The sequence below is a fragment of the Culex quinquefasciatus genome, chromosome 1, assembly GCF_015732765.1.
Source record: "Culex quinquefasciatus strain JHB chromosome 1, VPISU_Cqui_1.0_pri_paternal, whole genome shotgun sequence".
NCBI classification, from domain to species: domain Eukaryota; kingdom Metazoa; phylum Arthropoda; class Insecta; order Diptera; family Culicidae; genus Culex; species Culex quinquefasciatus.
Window position 1 is genome coordinate 117,635,254 of NC_051861.1, and position 13,069 is coordinate 117,648,322.

The 13,069-nt window shown below is 39.0% G+C and overlaps 1 protein-coding gene across 2 annotated transcripts in view; it reads right to left on the reverse strand.

Annotated features, from left to right (window-relative positions):
- Positions 1-9,589: 9,589 nt before the first annotated feature.
- LOC6052430 overlaps positions 9,590-13,069 on the reverse strand; it is a 101,386-nt gene continuing 97,906 nt past the window's right edge. For both annotated transcript variants that reach the window (XM_038248169.1, XM_038248171.1), the window contains exon 4: positions 9,590-12,194. In XM_038248169.1, the coding sequence (XP_038104097.1) occupies positions 10,648-12,194 (1,547 nt within the window). In that variant the 3' untranslated portion in view covers positions 9,590-10,647. The remainder of the gene's footprint in view (positions 12,195-13,069) is intronic.

A 13,069-nucleotide genomic window follows, 5' to 3' on the forward strand; every position in this document is an offset into this window, starting at 1 on the left:
TATGTATTTGTTTATTTTCTGGAAGTGGAATATCACCGACAATTTTTTTTATTTAATTGAACTATCGAAGATTTTATTTTTTCAATTCATGCAATCATGCGTTTTACATTGTTTAAATTCTTCTACAAAAGATTTTTTTTTGAGAAATTGTTGTTTTGTTTCAACGCAATCAATTCATTTGTTTTTTTCTGCGTGTACCATTAAAAAAAAAATAACATCAATGAACTCCTGTAAAAAACCCTAAAATCCGAGAGCTTATTTCAAACTGTGATCACAACATTCAAAAATTGGAAGAAAAATCCTGAAAGTGCCCTATTTGATTTATTAAAATAGTTTTTAACAGACATGCATCGGCACTAAGAGCTCTTCTTAAAGGAACTCAGCTTGTTCTGGTTGGCATTTAAGTTTAAAGTAATGTTATGCTTGTTGCCAGTTAAAAACGTCTTGTTTTTAGCATGAATAATATAGCCTCTCAGGGTCTTCAGGAGCCTTAAAGATTAGCGTAATTAGTGTACTCTAAACACTGGCACAACATGCTGGGAATCATCTACGTCAAATGCCAAACAGGTTTTTCTATAAGGGTAATTCTCTACCAACTCACACGAAATCGGGAAAAGTTGCCCCGACCCCTCTTCGATTTGCGTGAAACTTTGTCCTAAGGGGTAACTTTTGTCCCTGATCACGAATCCGAGGTCCGTTTTTTGATATCTCGTGACGGAGGGGCGGTACGACCCCTTCCATTTTTGAACATGCGAAAAAAGAGGTGTTTTTCAATAATTTGCAGCCTGAAACGGTGATGAGATAGAAATTTGGTGTCAAAGGGTGTTCCGGTTGACCATCCCTATGCCCTCAATTGGCAATGCACACCCCTGTGCATTTGACAGTTCCCGGCGTGCGCCGTGACAGCAGTTAAGTTGCGAACAAACACACCAACAGATCGGACGGAAATAAAGCGAGTTTTAGTTAGAGTCCCCGGCGTGTTTTCTTTCTCCTCGGTTCTGCCTCGTCGGACCAGTCCAAGGTCCACCAAAACATGGTCCTTCGGAGTCCGGATAGTTTTTCGTGCGAATCGGTGGACATGGAAAAACTGGTCCAAATTCGGAACGCACACCTGGTGCGAGTGAGAGGGGAGTTGGCGGCAGCCGAGAACCTGGCCGGGCGGAAAGTGACCGTTGGCGAGGCCCAGGATCGGCTCAACCTTCTCCGGGAGCTTGCTGGAGACTTCCGGCGAACGCAGACGGCCATCGAGGGAGAAGAAGAAAACCCGGCAATGCACGACTATCGGGAGGAGTTTAACGAGTCCTACTACAGCGCGATGAACATCATGGAGAGGTACGTTACGGCCAATAAACCGGCAAAATCGGGTTTCCGGACGGGCGGAATCAAAACCAACAACTGCGAACGCGACATCCGAGATGCGATGCAGTTGTTTCTCGAGACGCAACGCGCCACGATGAAGGGTCAGCTAGGGCCGGATTTGGAGGAAATGCTCGACCAAGTTGAGCGGTTGCTGTCATCGGGGGACGCCAAGGAGGAACCGGCCTACAACAACAATAAACCGGAAGCTCAACCAGGAAACGGAAATGGTGCGGAAGTGCCAGCGGAGACGCTTCGAGGAATCGATGGCAATCTTCCCCAAGCGCGGATTCACGACGATTTGGATTTTGAAGCATCTTTGCTCATTTTTGGGGATCAGGAGGAGGTTCCGAAGCCGCAGCAGCTTATTCCTTCCGGTCAGACAGCCACAGTGCTCACTCGGAACAAGGATGAATGCTTCATCGTGCGACTTCCGGTCAACGATTCGGAGTATACTGTATCAGGAACCAACAACCCGCATAATCAGGAACCAACGAGCCCAAACGGGATGGAAACGGACGTGGAGGTAACGTTTGCGGCAAGAAAACATCGTCGCCGGCACAGGTCGGTGGATGCGATGAACCGACACCGCGTTCCTGTTGAGAAACATGAAGCACAGCAACAAACAAAGAAGGCGAAGCGGAAGGGCAGCGAGTTTCCGACGCGGATCATATTCATCGGGAAATCACGCTCAGTTCACATCCCGCTGAGGCGGCAGAACAAGTGGCAACTCATGCACATCCCAACAAGCGAGATTTGGAGTCGATGGCATGTCCTGCATGCCAGCGTTCAGGGAAGCGGACCTCGGATTCAGATAAGCTACGATGGTGAAGGAGTAATCGGACAAGACAGGAGACGACCGGATGGCGACACTACGGAGAGCAAAGGCGAATCACGTGCGAAAGGTTTGAATGGTCTGCGTGCGGACATTGGGTTGAGGCACTCGTGCCTCAAGGCGGGGGAGTATGTTCCGGTTGACCATCCCTATGCCCTCAATTGGCAATGCACACCCCTGTGCATTTGACAGTTCCCGGCGTGCGCCGTGACAGCAGTTAAGTTGCGAACAAACACACCAACAGATCGGACGGAAATAAAGCGAGTTTTAGTTTTAGTTTATCCGGCGTGTCTCTTTCTTTTTCTCCTCGGTTCTGCGTCGTCGGACCAGTCCAAGGTCCACCAAAACAAAGGGATTTTTATGTAAAATTAGACGCCCGATTTGATGGCGTACTCAGAATTCCGAAAAAAACGTATTTTTCATCGAAAAAAAAAAACACTAAAAAGGTTTTAAAAATTCTCCCATTTTCCGTTACTCGACTGTCAAAATTTTTGGAACATGTCATTTTATGGGAAATTTAATGTACTTTTCGAATCTACATTGACCCAGAAGGGTCATTTTTTCATTAAGAACAAAATTTTTCATTTTAAAATTTCGTGTTTTTTCTAACTTTGCAGGGTTGTTTTTTAGAGTGTAACAATGTTCTACAAAGTTGTAGAGCAGACAATTACAAAAATTTTGATATATAGACATAAGGGGTTTGCTTATGAACATCACGAGTTATCGCGATTTTACGAAAAAAAGTTTTTAAAAAGTTACATTTTGCGTTTCTCTTTGTTTCGTCGTCCGTGTCTGTCGCGGGTGACAATGAACGGCCATGATCGATGACGACCAACTTTTTCAAAACTTTTTTTTCGTAAAATCGCGATAACTCGTGATGTTTATAAGCAAACCCCTTATGTCTATATATCAAAATTTTTGTAATTGTCTGCTCTACAACTTTGTAGAACATTGTTACACTCTAAAAAATAACCCTGCAAAGTTAGAAAAAACACGAAATTTTAAAATGAAAATTTGTGTTCTTAATGAAAAAATGACCCTTCTGGGTCAATGTAGATTCGAAAAGTACATTAAATTTCCCATAAAATGACATGTTCCAAAATTTTTTACAGTCGAGTTACGGGAAATGGGACAATTTTTAAAACTTTTTTAGTGTCTTTTTCGATGAAAAATAAGTTTTTTCGGAATTCTGAGTACGCCATCAAATCGGGCGTCTAATTTTACATAAAAGTCCCTTTGACACAAAATTTCTATCTCATCACCGTTTCAGGCTGCAAATTATTGAAAAACACCTCTTTTTTCGCATGTTCAAAAATGGAGGGGGTCGTACCGCCCCTCCGTCACGAGATATCAAAAAACGGACCTCGGATTCGTGATCAGGGACAAAAGTTACCCCTTAGGACAAAGTTTCACGCAAATCGAAGAGGGGTCGGGGCAACTGCTGTGTGAGTTGGCCGAGAATTACCCATAAGAGGAGTTATTGCGGATGCACGTCTGGTTTTTAATAAATTGTATAACATGTTACTAAATGAGATTACAATTTACAGCCGTAAAAAATGTTTCTCCCATTAAAAATTGACAAAAATAGCAATTTTTGAATACTTGAATTTTCTTGATTTGTAAAATGGGTATCAAACGATTCGAAATTTTAAATGTATTTTAAATGTTTTAGATTTTTTTGAATGAAAAAGCAGGTAAAATGTTGCTTCGTTTGATACCTATATTGCAAATCATGAAAATTTTAGTACTTTAAAAAAATACGGTATTTTGTGAAAATCAGAGTATTTCATTCAAAATACTGTAACATTCAAAAAAAACTCTTAAACAGTTGCAATACATGCAAAATTTCGAATCGTTTGATACCCATATTGTGAATTATAAAAAAATTTAGTACTTAAAAAAATACGGTATTTTGTGGAAATCAGAGTATTTCATTAAAAAAATCTAAAACAGTGAAAATGCATACATAATTTCGAATCGTTCGATACCCATATTGTGAATTATTTGTATTTTGTGAAAATTTAAGTTTTTCTTAAAAAAAACTCTAAAACAGTGAAAATGCATGCAAAATGGTGAATCGTTTTATACCCATATTGCGGAATTTAAATTCTTTAGTTTTTTTCGGGAAAATACGGTATTTTGTGAAAATTTGAGAATTTCATTCAAAAAAACTCTATAACAGTAAAAATGCATGCAAAATTTCGAATCGTCTGATACCTTTATTGCAAATTAAAAAAAAATGAGTACTTTTAAAAAAATACTGGGTTTAGTGATTTTTTTTAGTATTTATACTTTGAAACATATTATATTATCAAAAAAAATATTTACTAAAAGGATGCTTCAAATTTCACCATAATTTGGTCAATTTTAGAAATATAAAAAATATAGGTTATCGTCCGTTATCGTAGATAATATTATCGCCGATAGAATTATCGGAACAACGATAACGATAGATTATCGTTATCGTCCCGACGATAACGATAACCATAATTGTTATCGCTAGACGATTATATTATCGATGATAATTTTATCGATTAACAACCTTGATGCTTTTTATGATGCTTAAAAAAAGTCAAATTGCAAATTATGATAATTCTGAAGTTTTTTTTTTCGAAAAAAGGTAAATTTTTTTGAAGTTTCATTTTCCTTTGAAAGTTTTATTCAAAAACGCCCAAAACCGCAAACATTGATTTAAACAAACAACCTTTAAAAACTCTTGGATTGGGTTTTATAAAAAATAATTCAGATTTTTTTTGAAGAAATTATCTCGTGGATGAATACGATAACTCCGCAAAAAAATTGTTTAATTCAAATTTGCAGAATTTGATACTCTTATTTCTTCAAATCATTAAAAAATAGTACAGTCCAGATTCAATAATCCGAATCTTTGGAATAATTTTGCTTCTGATCATCGAATCTACGGATATTGGAATCAAGAAATAAAATAATATTGGAATGCCGAAGGTAATATAAAACCATCAGATAATCGAACTTCAGATATATCGGATAATCGAGTCTAGACTGTATTTGAAAAAAAAAACGAGAGAAAACTCGAGTACGTTACACAAGAATAATATATTTGGAAAATATAAGATTGTTAAAAGTACAACAATTGAAAAATTTAGTTTTCTAGTGTAATTTTCACCTAGTGCTTTTTAAATATTTTTTTTTCTAATTTGAATTTTTGTCATAAAGCAACGTCAAATTTTAATGGATTTTTTTTTATTACAGTTTCGGTGCAAAATACAAATTTTCACAAAATCTTTTTTTTTAAAGAACTATATTTGAAAAATAAAAATAATATTCTCAGACTGTAAACTATCAGACAAAAGTTCAAAAAAAAATTAGTATTTTACTTTATTTCAAGCATTTCAAACGAGATTAGTGCGCTGACCACGGGGACGCGCTGTCTTGTTTTTGTATGCTCATTTTCATTTCTTTTGTGTCGTTGTTTGTGTGGTTGGGTGCGTGGTTATTATATGGTGAAGGGATATTATTAAATGATCATTATATTGCATTATTATATTTAATTGATTATATAACCACACCATATTTTACACTTAACATATTATACAAAACACATATGAAACTGTAAACTGGAGCGTTTGGTACGGTATGTCCACGCATCCTTCCTCCCCTGTAGATTCTGTGAAATGTGATCCGTTCTCAGAATCCTCTCTGCGGTAAACACAACGCAGTAGAGCTGGCCGCTTTAATTTTTGCAATACATTTTCGGGTGTTCTCGGATGGACTGCAATTATTAATAATGACAAGAAAAGTGCTTCGGACGTAATCTAATCACAAGACTTTCCAGCATACTTTCATCGGACTGGCTGCGTTTGTGTTAGATTAGATTAGATTAGATTTCAAGCCAAAAGTGATTAGATTAGATTTCAAGCCAAAGTGTAAACAAAGAGCCTTTCCTGCTCGTCCTTTTTGTAAATGTCAACTAAACATTTTAGAACATTTCTAGAGTTTTTTTTTCTGAAAAGGTCCGATAAGCTATTGTCTTTCATATGTTTATAGGACCTATTAAAAAAACTCTAGATTTTACACCAGAAAACTAGATTTTTCAATCACTGTACTTTTAACAATCTAATATTTCCGCAGTAACAGTTCAAAAGGGCGAATCTGCGTTGGTAAACAAGCGGTCTATCCCCTTCTTACTTAACGTGAACTGTCACTTGAGCAAAAGGGATAGACTGCTTGTTTACAAACGCAGATTCACCCTATTGAACTGTTACTACGGATTTTTTTAAAATATCCAAAATATTTCATAACAAAAAATAAAATGATACTCGAAAAAAATGTCCAGATAATATGACATGAGATTCCATGAATACTTAAAAATAATATTTTATTTGTTGCTACATATTTTTACATTGACTGACCCCTCGATCATTTTGCTTTGTTGTTGTTTTTTGACGTTTGACGTTTGTACTTTGTACTACAGCCCAGTTATCGAGCAACTAGCTAAAAAGCAACCCAGTTAAACAACACTTAATTACCAAACAATTACTGTTTAAAAAATTTAAACAGAATGCCAGAAATTATATATTTTTTTAATACATTTCCACTGTTTAGGCCGATGCAAATATTTAAAAAAGTTTTTGTCCCTCGGCCCTGGCCGAGGTCAAGGGGGGCGCAAAAAAATAAAAAAATATAAAAATTTTAATAACAAGCCATAGTCTTCACATTTAAATGAAAAAAGTGTTTTAAAATGCATTTTACACTAGTTCAGTTGTTTTGCAATCATCAGTTTTCAAAAAATCTAAGATCTGACAAAAACAAAAATTGTATCAAAAAAAAGATTTTGCATCGAAAATTTTCAAAAAATCTTAAGAATTTTTAACAAACCCAAACATGCTCAAAATGATTTTAAACGCAGGAGAATATATTTTAATTTGAGTTCAGTTGGTTGCACTTGAATTTTCATTGAAATTTTGAAGTTTATTGTAAACAAATTTTTTTGCCCCCTGATTTTTCGGGCCAATTTTGAAGGGGGTGACAAAAACTTTTAAAAATATTTGTACCAGCCTTATGAGTTTTGGAATAAAATGCTATGACTTGCATTACATACGGTATTTCATGAAAATACTGAATATTTTTTAATTTTCAATATGGATATAGATATAGCCACCTACATTCGAGTAGGAGAACTTTGGTGCAAGGTTACGTTTACGTTTTTGCGCGATAAGTGCAAAGGCGAGTGAAAACTATTTTAAGGTTTTTTAAAAGAAAATTGATCTTTTGGAATAAAATAAAGTTAACAGGAGGTAAGAAATAAAAAGTTCTATCGATTGACTTTTTGATTTTTTGCTAAGTTGCCTTTTTCATTTAAAATTCTGAGATCCGGATTGAAAACGCAAGAATGAGGTTAGATTGCAAATTTTGAAAATCATTCCAATTACCATTTTTCAAGCAGAGCTTTGCTTTTATGGTAGAAGTGACTTTAAAAAATATTTGTCCACTTGAATAATCTACATTCTCAATTGATTAGTTAGGTTTTGGTTGATTAAAACATTCCCTTATTTTGAATCAGATAATGAACAGGTTAAATCGGCCATCACAACAATATTTTCGGTTATATCAATTAAGCTATTTATTTCTTACCTGAAAATGGTATAATTTGCTATTAATGTCGATTTTATGATGAAATAAAACAATTTCAAATTTCAAACCAACTTACTCGCTGTAGGTTATAATGAAAACATCACCCCAAGTTTCAGCGCCCTCTAGTGGGGGGTAATTTTGACGTTTGATTGCCTATCAAACGGTGCGAATATTTAATGCATTTTCACTTTATAAGAGTTTTTTTTGTAAAATATTAAAATTTCACAAAATACCATACGTCAGAAAAATACTAAAATATTCATGAAATATTACGATAATATGCGAATTGTTTTTTTTTCCAAAATCCCTTAATGATTCACTCTAATAAAGCAAAAAATAAAAAATTCCTTACACAGAAAAAAAAGTTAATAATAATAAAAAAAATTAATCATTTTTTTTGCCACAAAATATGTCACCATTTCCTGATGAATATTACCATCATTTTTTTTTGTGTAAATTACCATTTTTTTAAAGTTCATTTAAAACACTTTGTTTGGAAAATTCAAAGTTCAATAAATCGAATATCGATACAAAATTTACCGTCGATACAAATTGTGAAGACTTAAAAAAGTACTCTATTTGAAAAAACTCATTGATCACTTCTGGGTTTTTTTTTTAAAAAAGGTTCAATAAAAAAATTCCGGTTTTTGCTTTTTGGGTGTTTTTGAAACTGCCTTGAGTCAGGGATATTAAAAAACACCCAAAAAGCAAAAACTGAAAATTTGGTTTATTGGACCATTTCAAAAAAAAAAACTCCAGACTTCAAATTAAATATTTGCTACATTATGAAAATAATGGTTCTACTGATAACTTTAACTGTAAAAGACGATTTTGTGTCACTAAATTCATTTGAAAATACATTACCTATTTTAAACGGTTCATAAATTATTATTACAATAATGATTTTGTTCTTCAATTTTGATAACATAATCTTTAACAACCTTGAAATTTTGACAACACTACTCATTTTGACATTCCCACCCTCTAAGGTTGTGATAGTTTCACCAGGCAAAGCAAAAACAGTCCCACCTTCTTGTTTACTTGTTATCTTTATTACTATTACTCGAATAATTTCAGCACAATCGTTTCACGGATTACAACAGTTTGACAATTACGTGAGGGTGGGGGGACATTTTTAAAGGATTGGGAACCGGGTTGGCGGATGCGTAACAATAAAATAAATTACTATGCTAATGCTGTTTTTTTTTAATTTGCTTTTTGTTTATAAATATCTTTACGCTAACTTTCGTAATAGTTAAATATGATACATTTTACTTGCACAAATATATAATTGCTTACATATTTCTCTCGTCTTCATTTTCACAACAGTGTTACTAAAGTAATAGCTCATAGTTGATGTCGTTTACGATTTATTTTCACTAAATCTAACAATAAATAGTAGAACTAGTTTTAGGAAGAAAGTAAAGTGACAGCTCGAGTGGGAAAGTTAGAAGATTTGTTATTTAGAATTACCTCCAGCGATGTCACATTTTTAAAATGTGTCGCTCAGTGTAGAGAGAGTGTTCGTCTTGGAATAGGAATTGATGCAATAAATAATGCGATTAATAAGTTAGTTTAAATAAAAGAAGTCTTTTCGCGGGCGCTCCCAGCCTGGAGCCTGCACGCTCAAATATAATTAGGTAAATAAACTACAACAGTAAAAGCGCGCGCGCGGATTTTTTTTTCAAGCTGCATCGTTCTTAGTTTTCAATGGTTCCGCAATGTGACAGATTTAGACTTTAAAAACAAAACAATCTTGCCGAAAGTGATTTGACAGCTTGGGGTGAGAATAAACATAGTAGCACTGGTTGTAGACCTGAGATAGCGGGGTTTTTGACAGCACCTGTCAGAGTAGGCTTTGACACTTTTGTTAGTTCGGGCGTTCGCCGCCTACTGCGTGGCGCCACACGGCGGAACCATTGGAATTGTGTTTGTGTGCGGTAAAAGGTAAACATAAAACAGCCACCCTTAAAAAAACGGAAACAAAAGTGTAAGCAAACAAAAGATTTTTTTTTGCGGGAATAAAAGTAAAACTGCGCAGCTTGATGCGCTCGTATCCGAGTGTGTGTTTAAAAGTAATCTTTAATTATAAATAAATATGGCGACCCATTAAGATAGCGCTGGAATCTTCCTTCTTCGTTTTTTACGTTAAAATTTAAATTTTCCGGTGCTAGATTTCTTCTCTCTCTGTTCATGGGCAAGAATAAGTACGACAAACAAAAACTCAACGAACGAAAGAATCTTCCCCGATTTAAGTGTATGTGTGTGCGTGCAAACAAAAACTTAACGAAAAAAAACCTAACCTAAACGCTTGTTCTACGCTAAACAATAATAATGCGTGCACGCCGTTGCCACGTCAGTGGCCGGTGCCCACCTGGGATGAACTTTGTTCTCTCTAGCCTAGCAGAAACGTTTCGACGCCGTTACACTAACATTCGTGCGTCAACAGTTGACAGAAACAGTGGGGAAAACTTAACGAAAACAGCTTTGACTAATGCGTTTGTGCGTTCGTTCGTTTTTTCGTCGACGTTTGACAGCTAGCTTACCTTCAGCAGTGCAAGCGCAACGCGCTTGAAGTGCACAAGGTAAGCGAGCTGTCAACCGTCGGCATCGATTTGACTTAAGGTTTTGACGGTTATCATCAAACAAAAAGTGTTTATGTGTGTGTGTGTGTTTAGGTGAGTTCGGTTCGACGGGGGGTTTTGTGTTCGGGTGCGTGTTCATCACTGAGAGAACCTTGTACTTGCAGTTGTGTGCATACTATTGCGGCTGTGTGTGGGTGAGTTTCTATTGTTTGGTAGTTTTGGGGACAGGGGGGTTTCGGGGGAAACTGGGGGCTTGACTTACGAGTAAAAGTTCCTCGACTTGGTGGACTTGGTGGATTTGAGCGTGCCGCTGATCATGGAGCTGGGCCCGCTGGACACGATCGAGGCCGTGGACGGACTGAGGTGGGGATTGGTGAAGGCTACCGCCCGCTCCTTGCTCGAGGAGAACGAGAACGGTTTGAGCCGTATGCAGAGGAAGGCACTGGTTATGCAGGACGCGACCAGGATCGAGAGCAGGACCACGATCGTGACCGTGAAGCCCGGGGTGGTCATGCAGATGAGGCCCTCCTCGCGGGCGGGGAAGATCATCGTTGAGTCGTTGGTCGAGTTTTGGCTGCCGATGGGGAAGGTCAGGTCGCCCGGGGACACGACCCGGATGATGCGCTTCATGCCGACGTCCTCCTTCTCTTCCGGTTCTCCGGCCTCACGAGTTCGACGGATCCGGCGGTCATCTCGCTTGCGGTTGCCAAATACGTGCTGTTCCAGCGATTGCGGAGGTGGCGGTGGTGGACCGTACTGCTGGTGTTCCGGACCTCCGGACAGGTGGTGCACGTCCAGGATCCCAGGGTCGGTACACTGCTCCGGGCACTGGTAGCGGCAGATCTGGATCGTACACTGGAAGTGGACCTCCATCGAGTCGGGGAACTTGAACGCCTGGAAGTGGGCGTACGACAGCACCGAAGCGCTCGCTCCAAAGTTCTTGATCTTCGTAAACCGACTCATCAACTTGGGTCGTGTGACGCAACCTCGCTGGTCCACCAGCTGAATCGGCGCCCGCTTGCCGTCATGGGCCATGCAGTTCCTCACCAACATGTCAAACTTGCTGTCATCGTCCTTGATCGCCAGTACCATCGTCATCGTCTGGCCGATCTTCACCAACCCGGAAACCTCGGACGCCCAAGGACCCTTTCCAACCTGAATCTGCATCCAACACCCAACATTATCACCAGCAAAGTCCGCCCTAATCACGTCCAGCATATCCACCGGGAACGGCCGGAACGTCACACTCTTCTCGTACTGATCGTGCCACGTGCAGCGCAACTTCCTCGCCTGATCCCAAACTTCCTGCACCTGCGGATCGTACTGCAGCACAATAATATTCTCAAAGTAAGACCCAGCCCCCGACTCCGTCCCCGAATACCCATTATACAAAGCATTATCCGTATTCCCAGCCGTTCCGCACTCGTGGATCCCAATGTCGAACGTCGCCGAAGACTTGCCCAGCCCCGCCGGCAGATGGACGCAGTTCACGTTGCTGTAATGCCCCTTCGAAAAGATGATCCCGAAGAACGGCTTGTCAAACTGGACAAACACCTTCATGCCCTGCTTCTCGCACTTGACGTCCAGCGACACAATCTTGGGCATGTCCTGCAGCGGCGAGCTCCACAGGTCGTTTCCGGCCAGTGGCGCGCCGTACAGCTTTTCCGGGGCCAGATCCGTCGGTTGGACCTTGGGCAGCTGCTGCTGCTGGGGTGGTGGCGGCGGTGGCGGTGGACCGTGGTACGCGTGGGCCGCCGGAAGGGGCGGCGGGCCGAAGGGGTGACCGTGGCCGCCGTGGGGGCCGCCTGCGGAAAGCGAGATGGAAAGATCGGAGCAGAACGTCCAGCGTGAGAGTGAGAGAGAGAAAGAGAGAGGCACAGGACAAACAAGCGTAAAATCGGGGTTTTTCTACTCATAATTCTTCATGTTTCGTTGAGCGTGTAGCGTTTGACAGATAGCCTTATTGTCTTTTGCAAGCAAAACATAACCAAACTTTTCGGCAACTTTCCGGAACTTTTTCCGGATCTCTAACGGCAAAGATCCGGCAGCAATTTTGTATGGTTTGACGTATGCGGAGGGTGCCAAAAAATGTAAACAAATTACTTGATGCATCAGCCATTTTTTTTGCAAGTGTAAAATTAGTACAAACTTGTTACCGGATCTTTTTCCGGATCTCTCTGTAGATTTTACGTTTGTTTATGGGACATTTCTAGCAAAACAATCAATAAGGCTAGCAATCCTAATGTAAACATTAACTCCGTAGTAACAGTTCAAAAGGGTGAATCTGCGATTGTAGACAAGCAGACTATCCCTTTTGCTCATGTGACAGTTCACGTCAAGTAAGAGGGAGATAGACTGCTTGTTTACAAACGCAGATTCGCCCTATCTAGGGTTTTAAGTGAAGATGGCGTTTGAATGGTGAACGTCCGAAATGTCAAAAACACGCAGTTCCGAAAAAAGTTTACCATGGAATGACAGCCACATTTGTTTTCTAATGTTGATGCTACTGCGCGATTTTGACAATTCTTATTTTCACCATTCGAACGCCATCTTCGCTTGAAAACCTGGATTGAACTGTTACTACGGAACTGACGTGAGCAGGATATACTCTTTGTTTACACTTCGACAATGGCCCTATTTCATTTTTTTGCTAGAAGAAACGAAAATAAAGTGTAAAAAA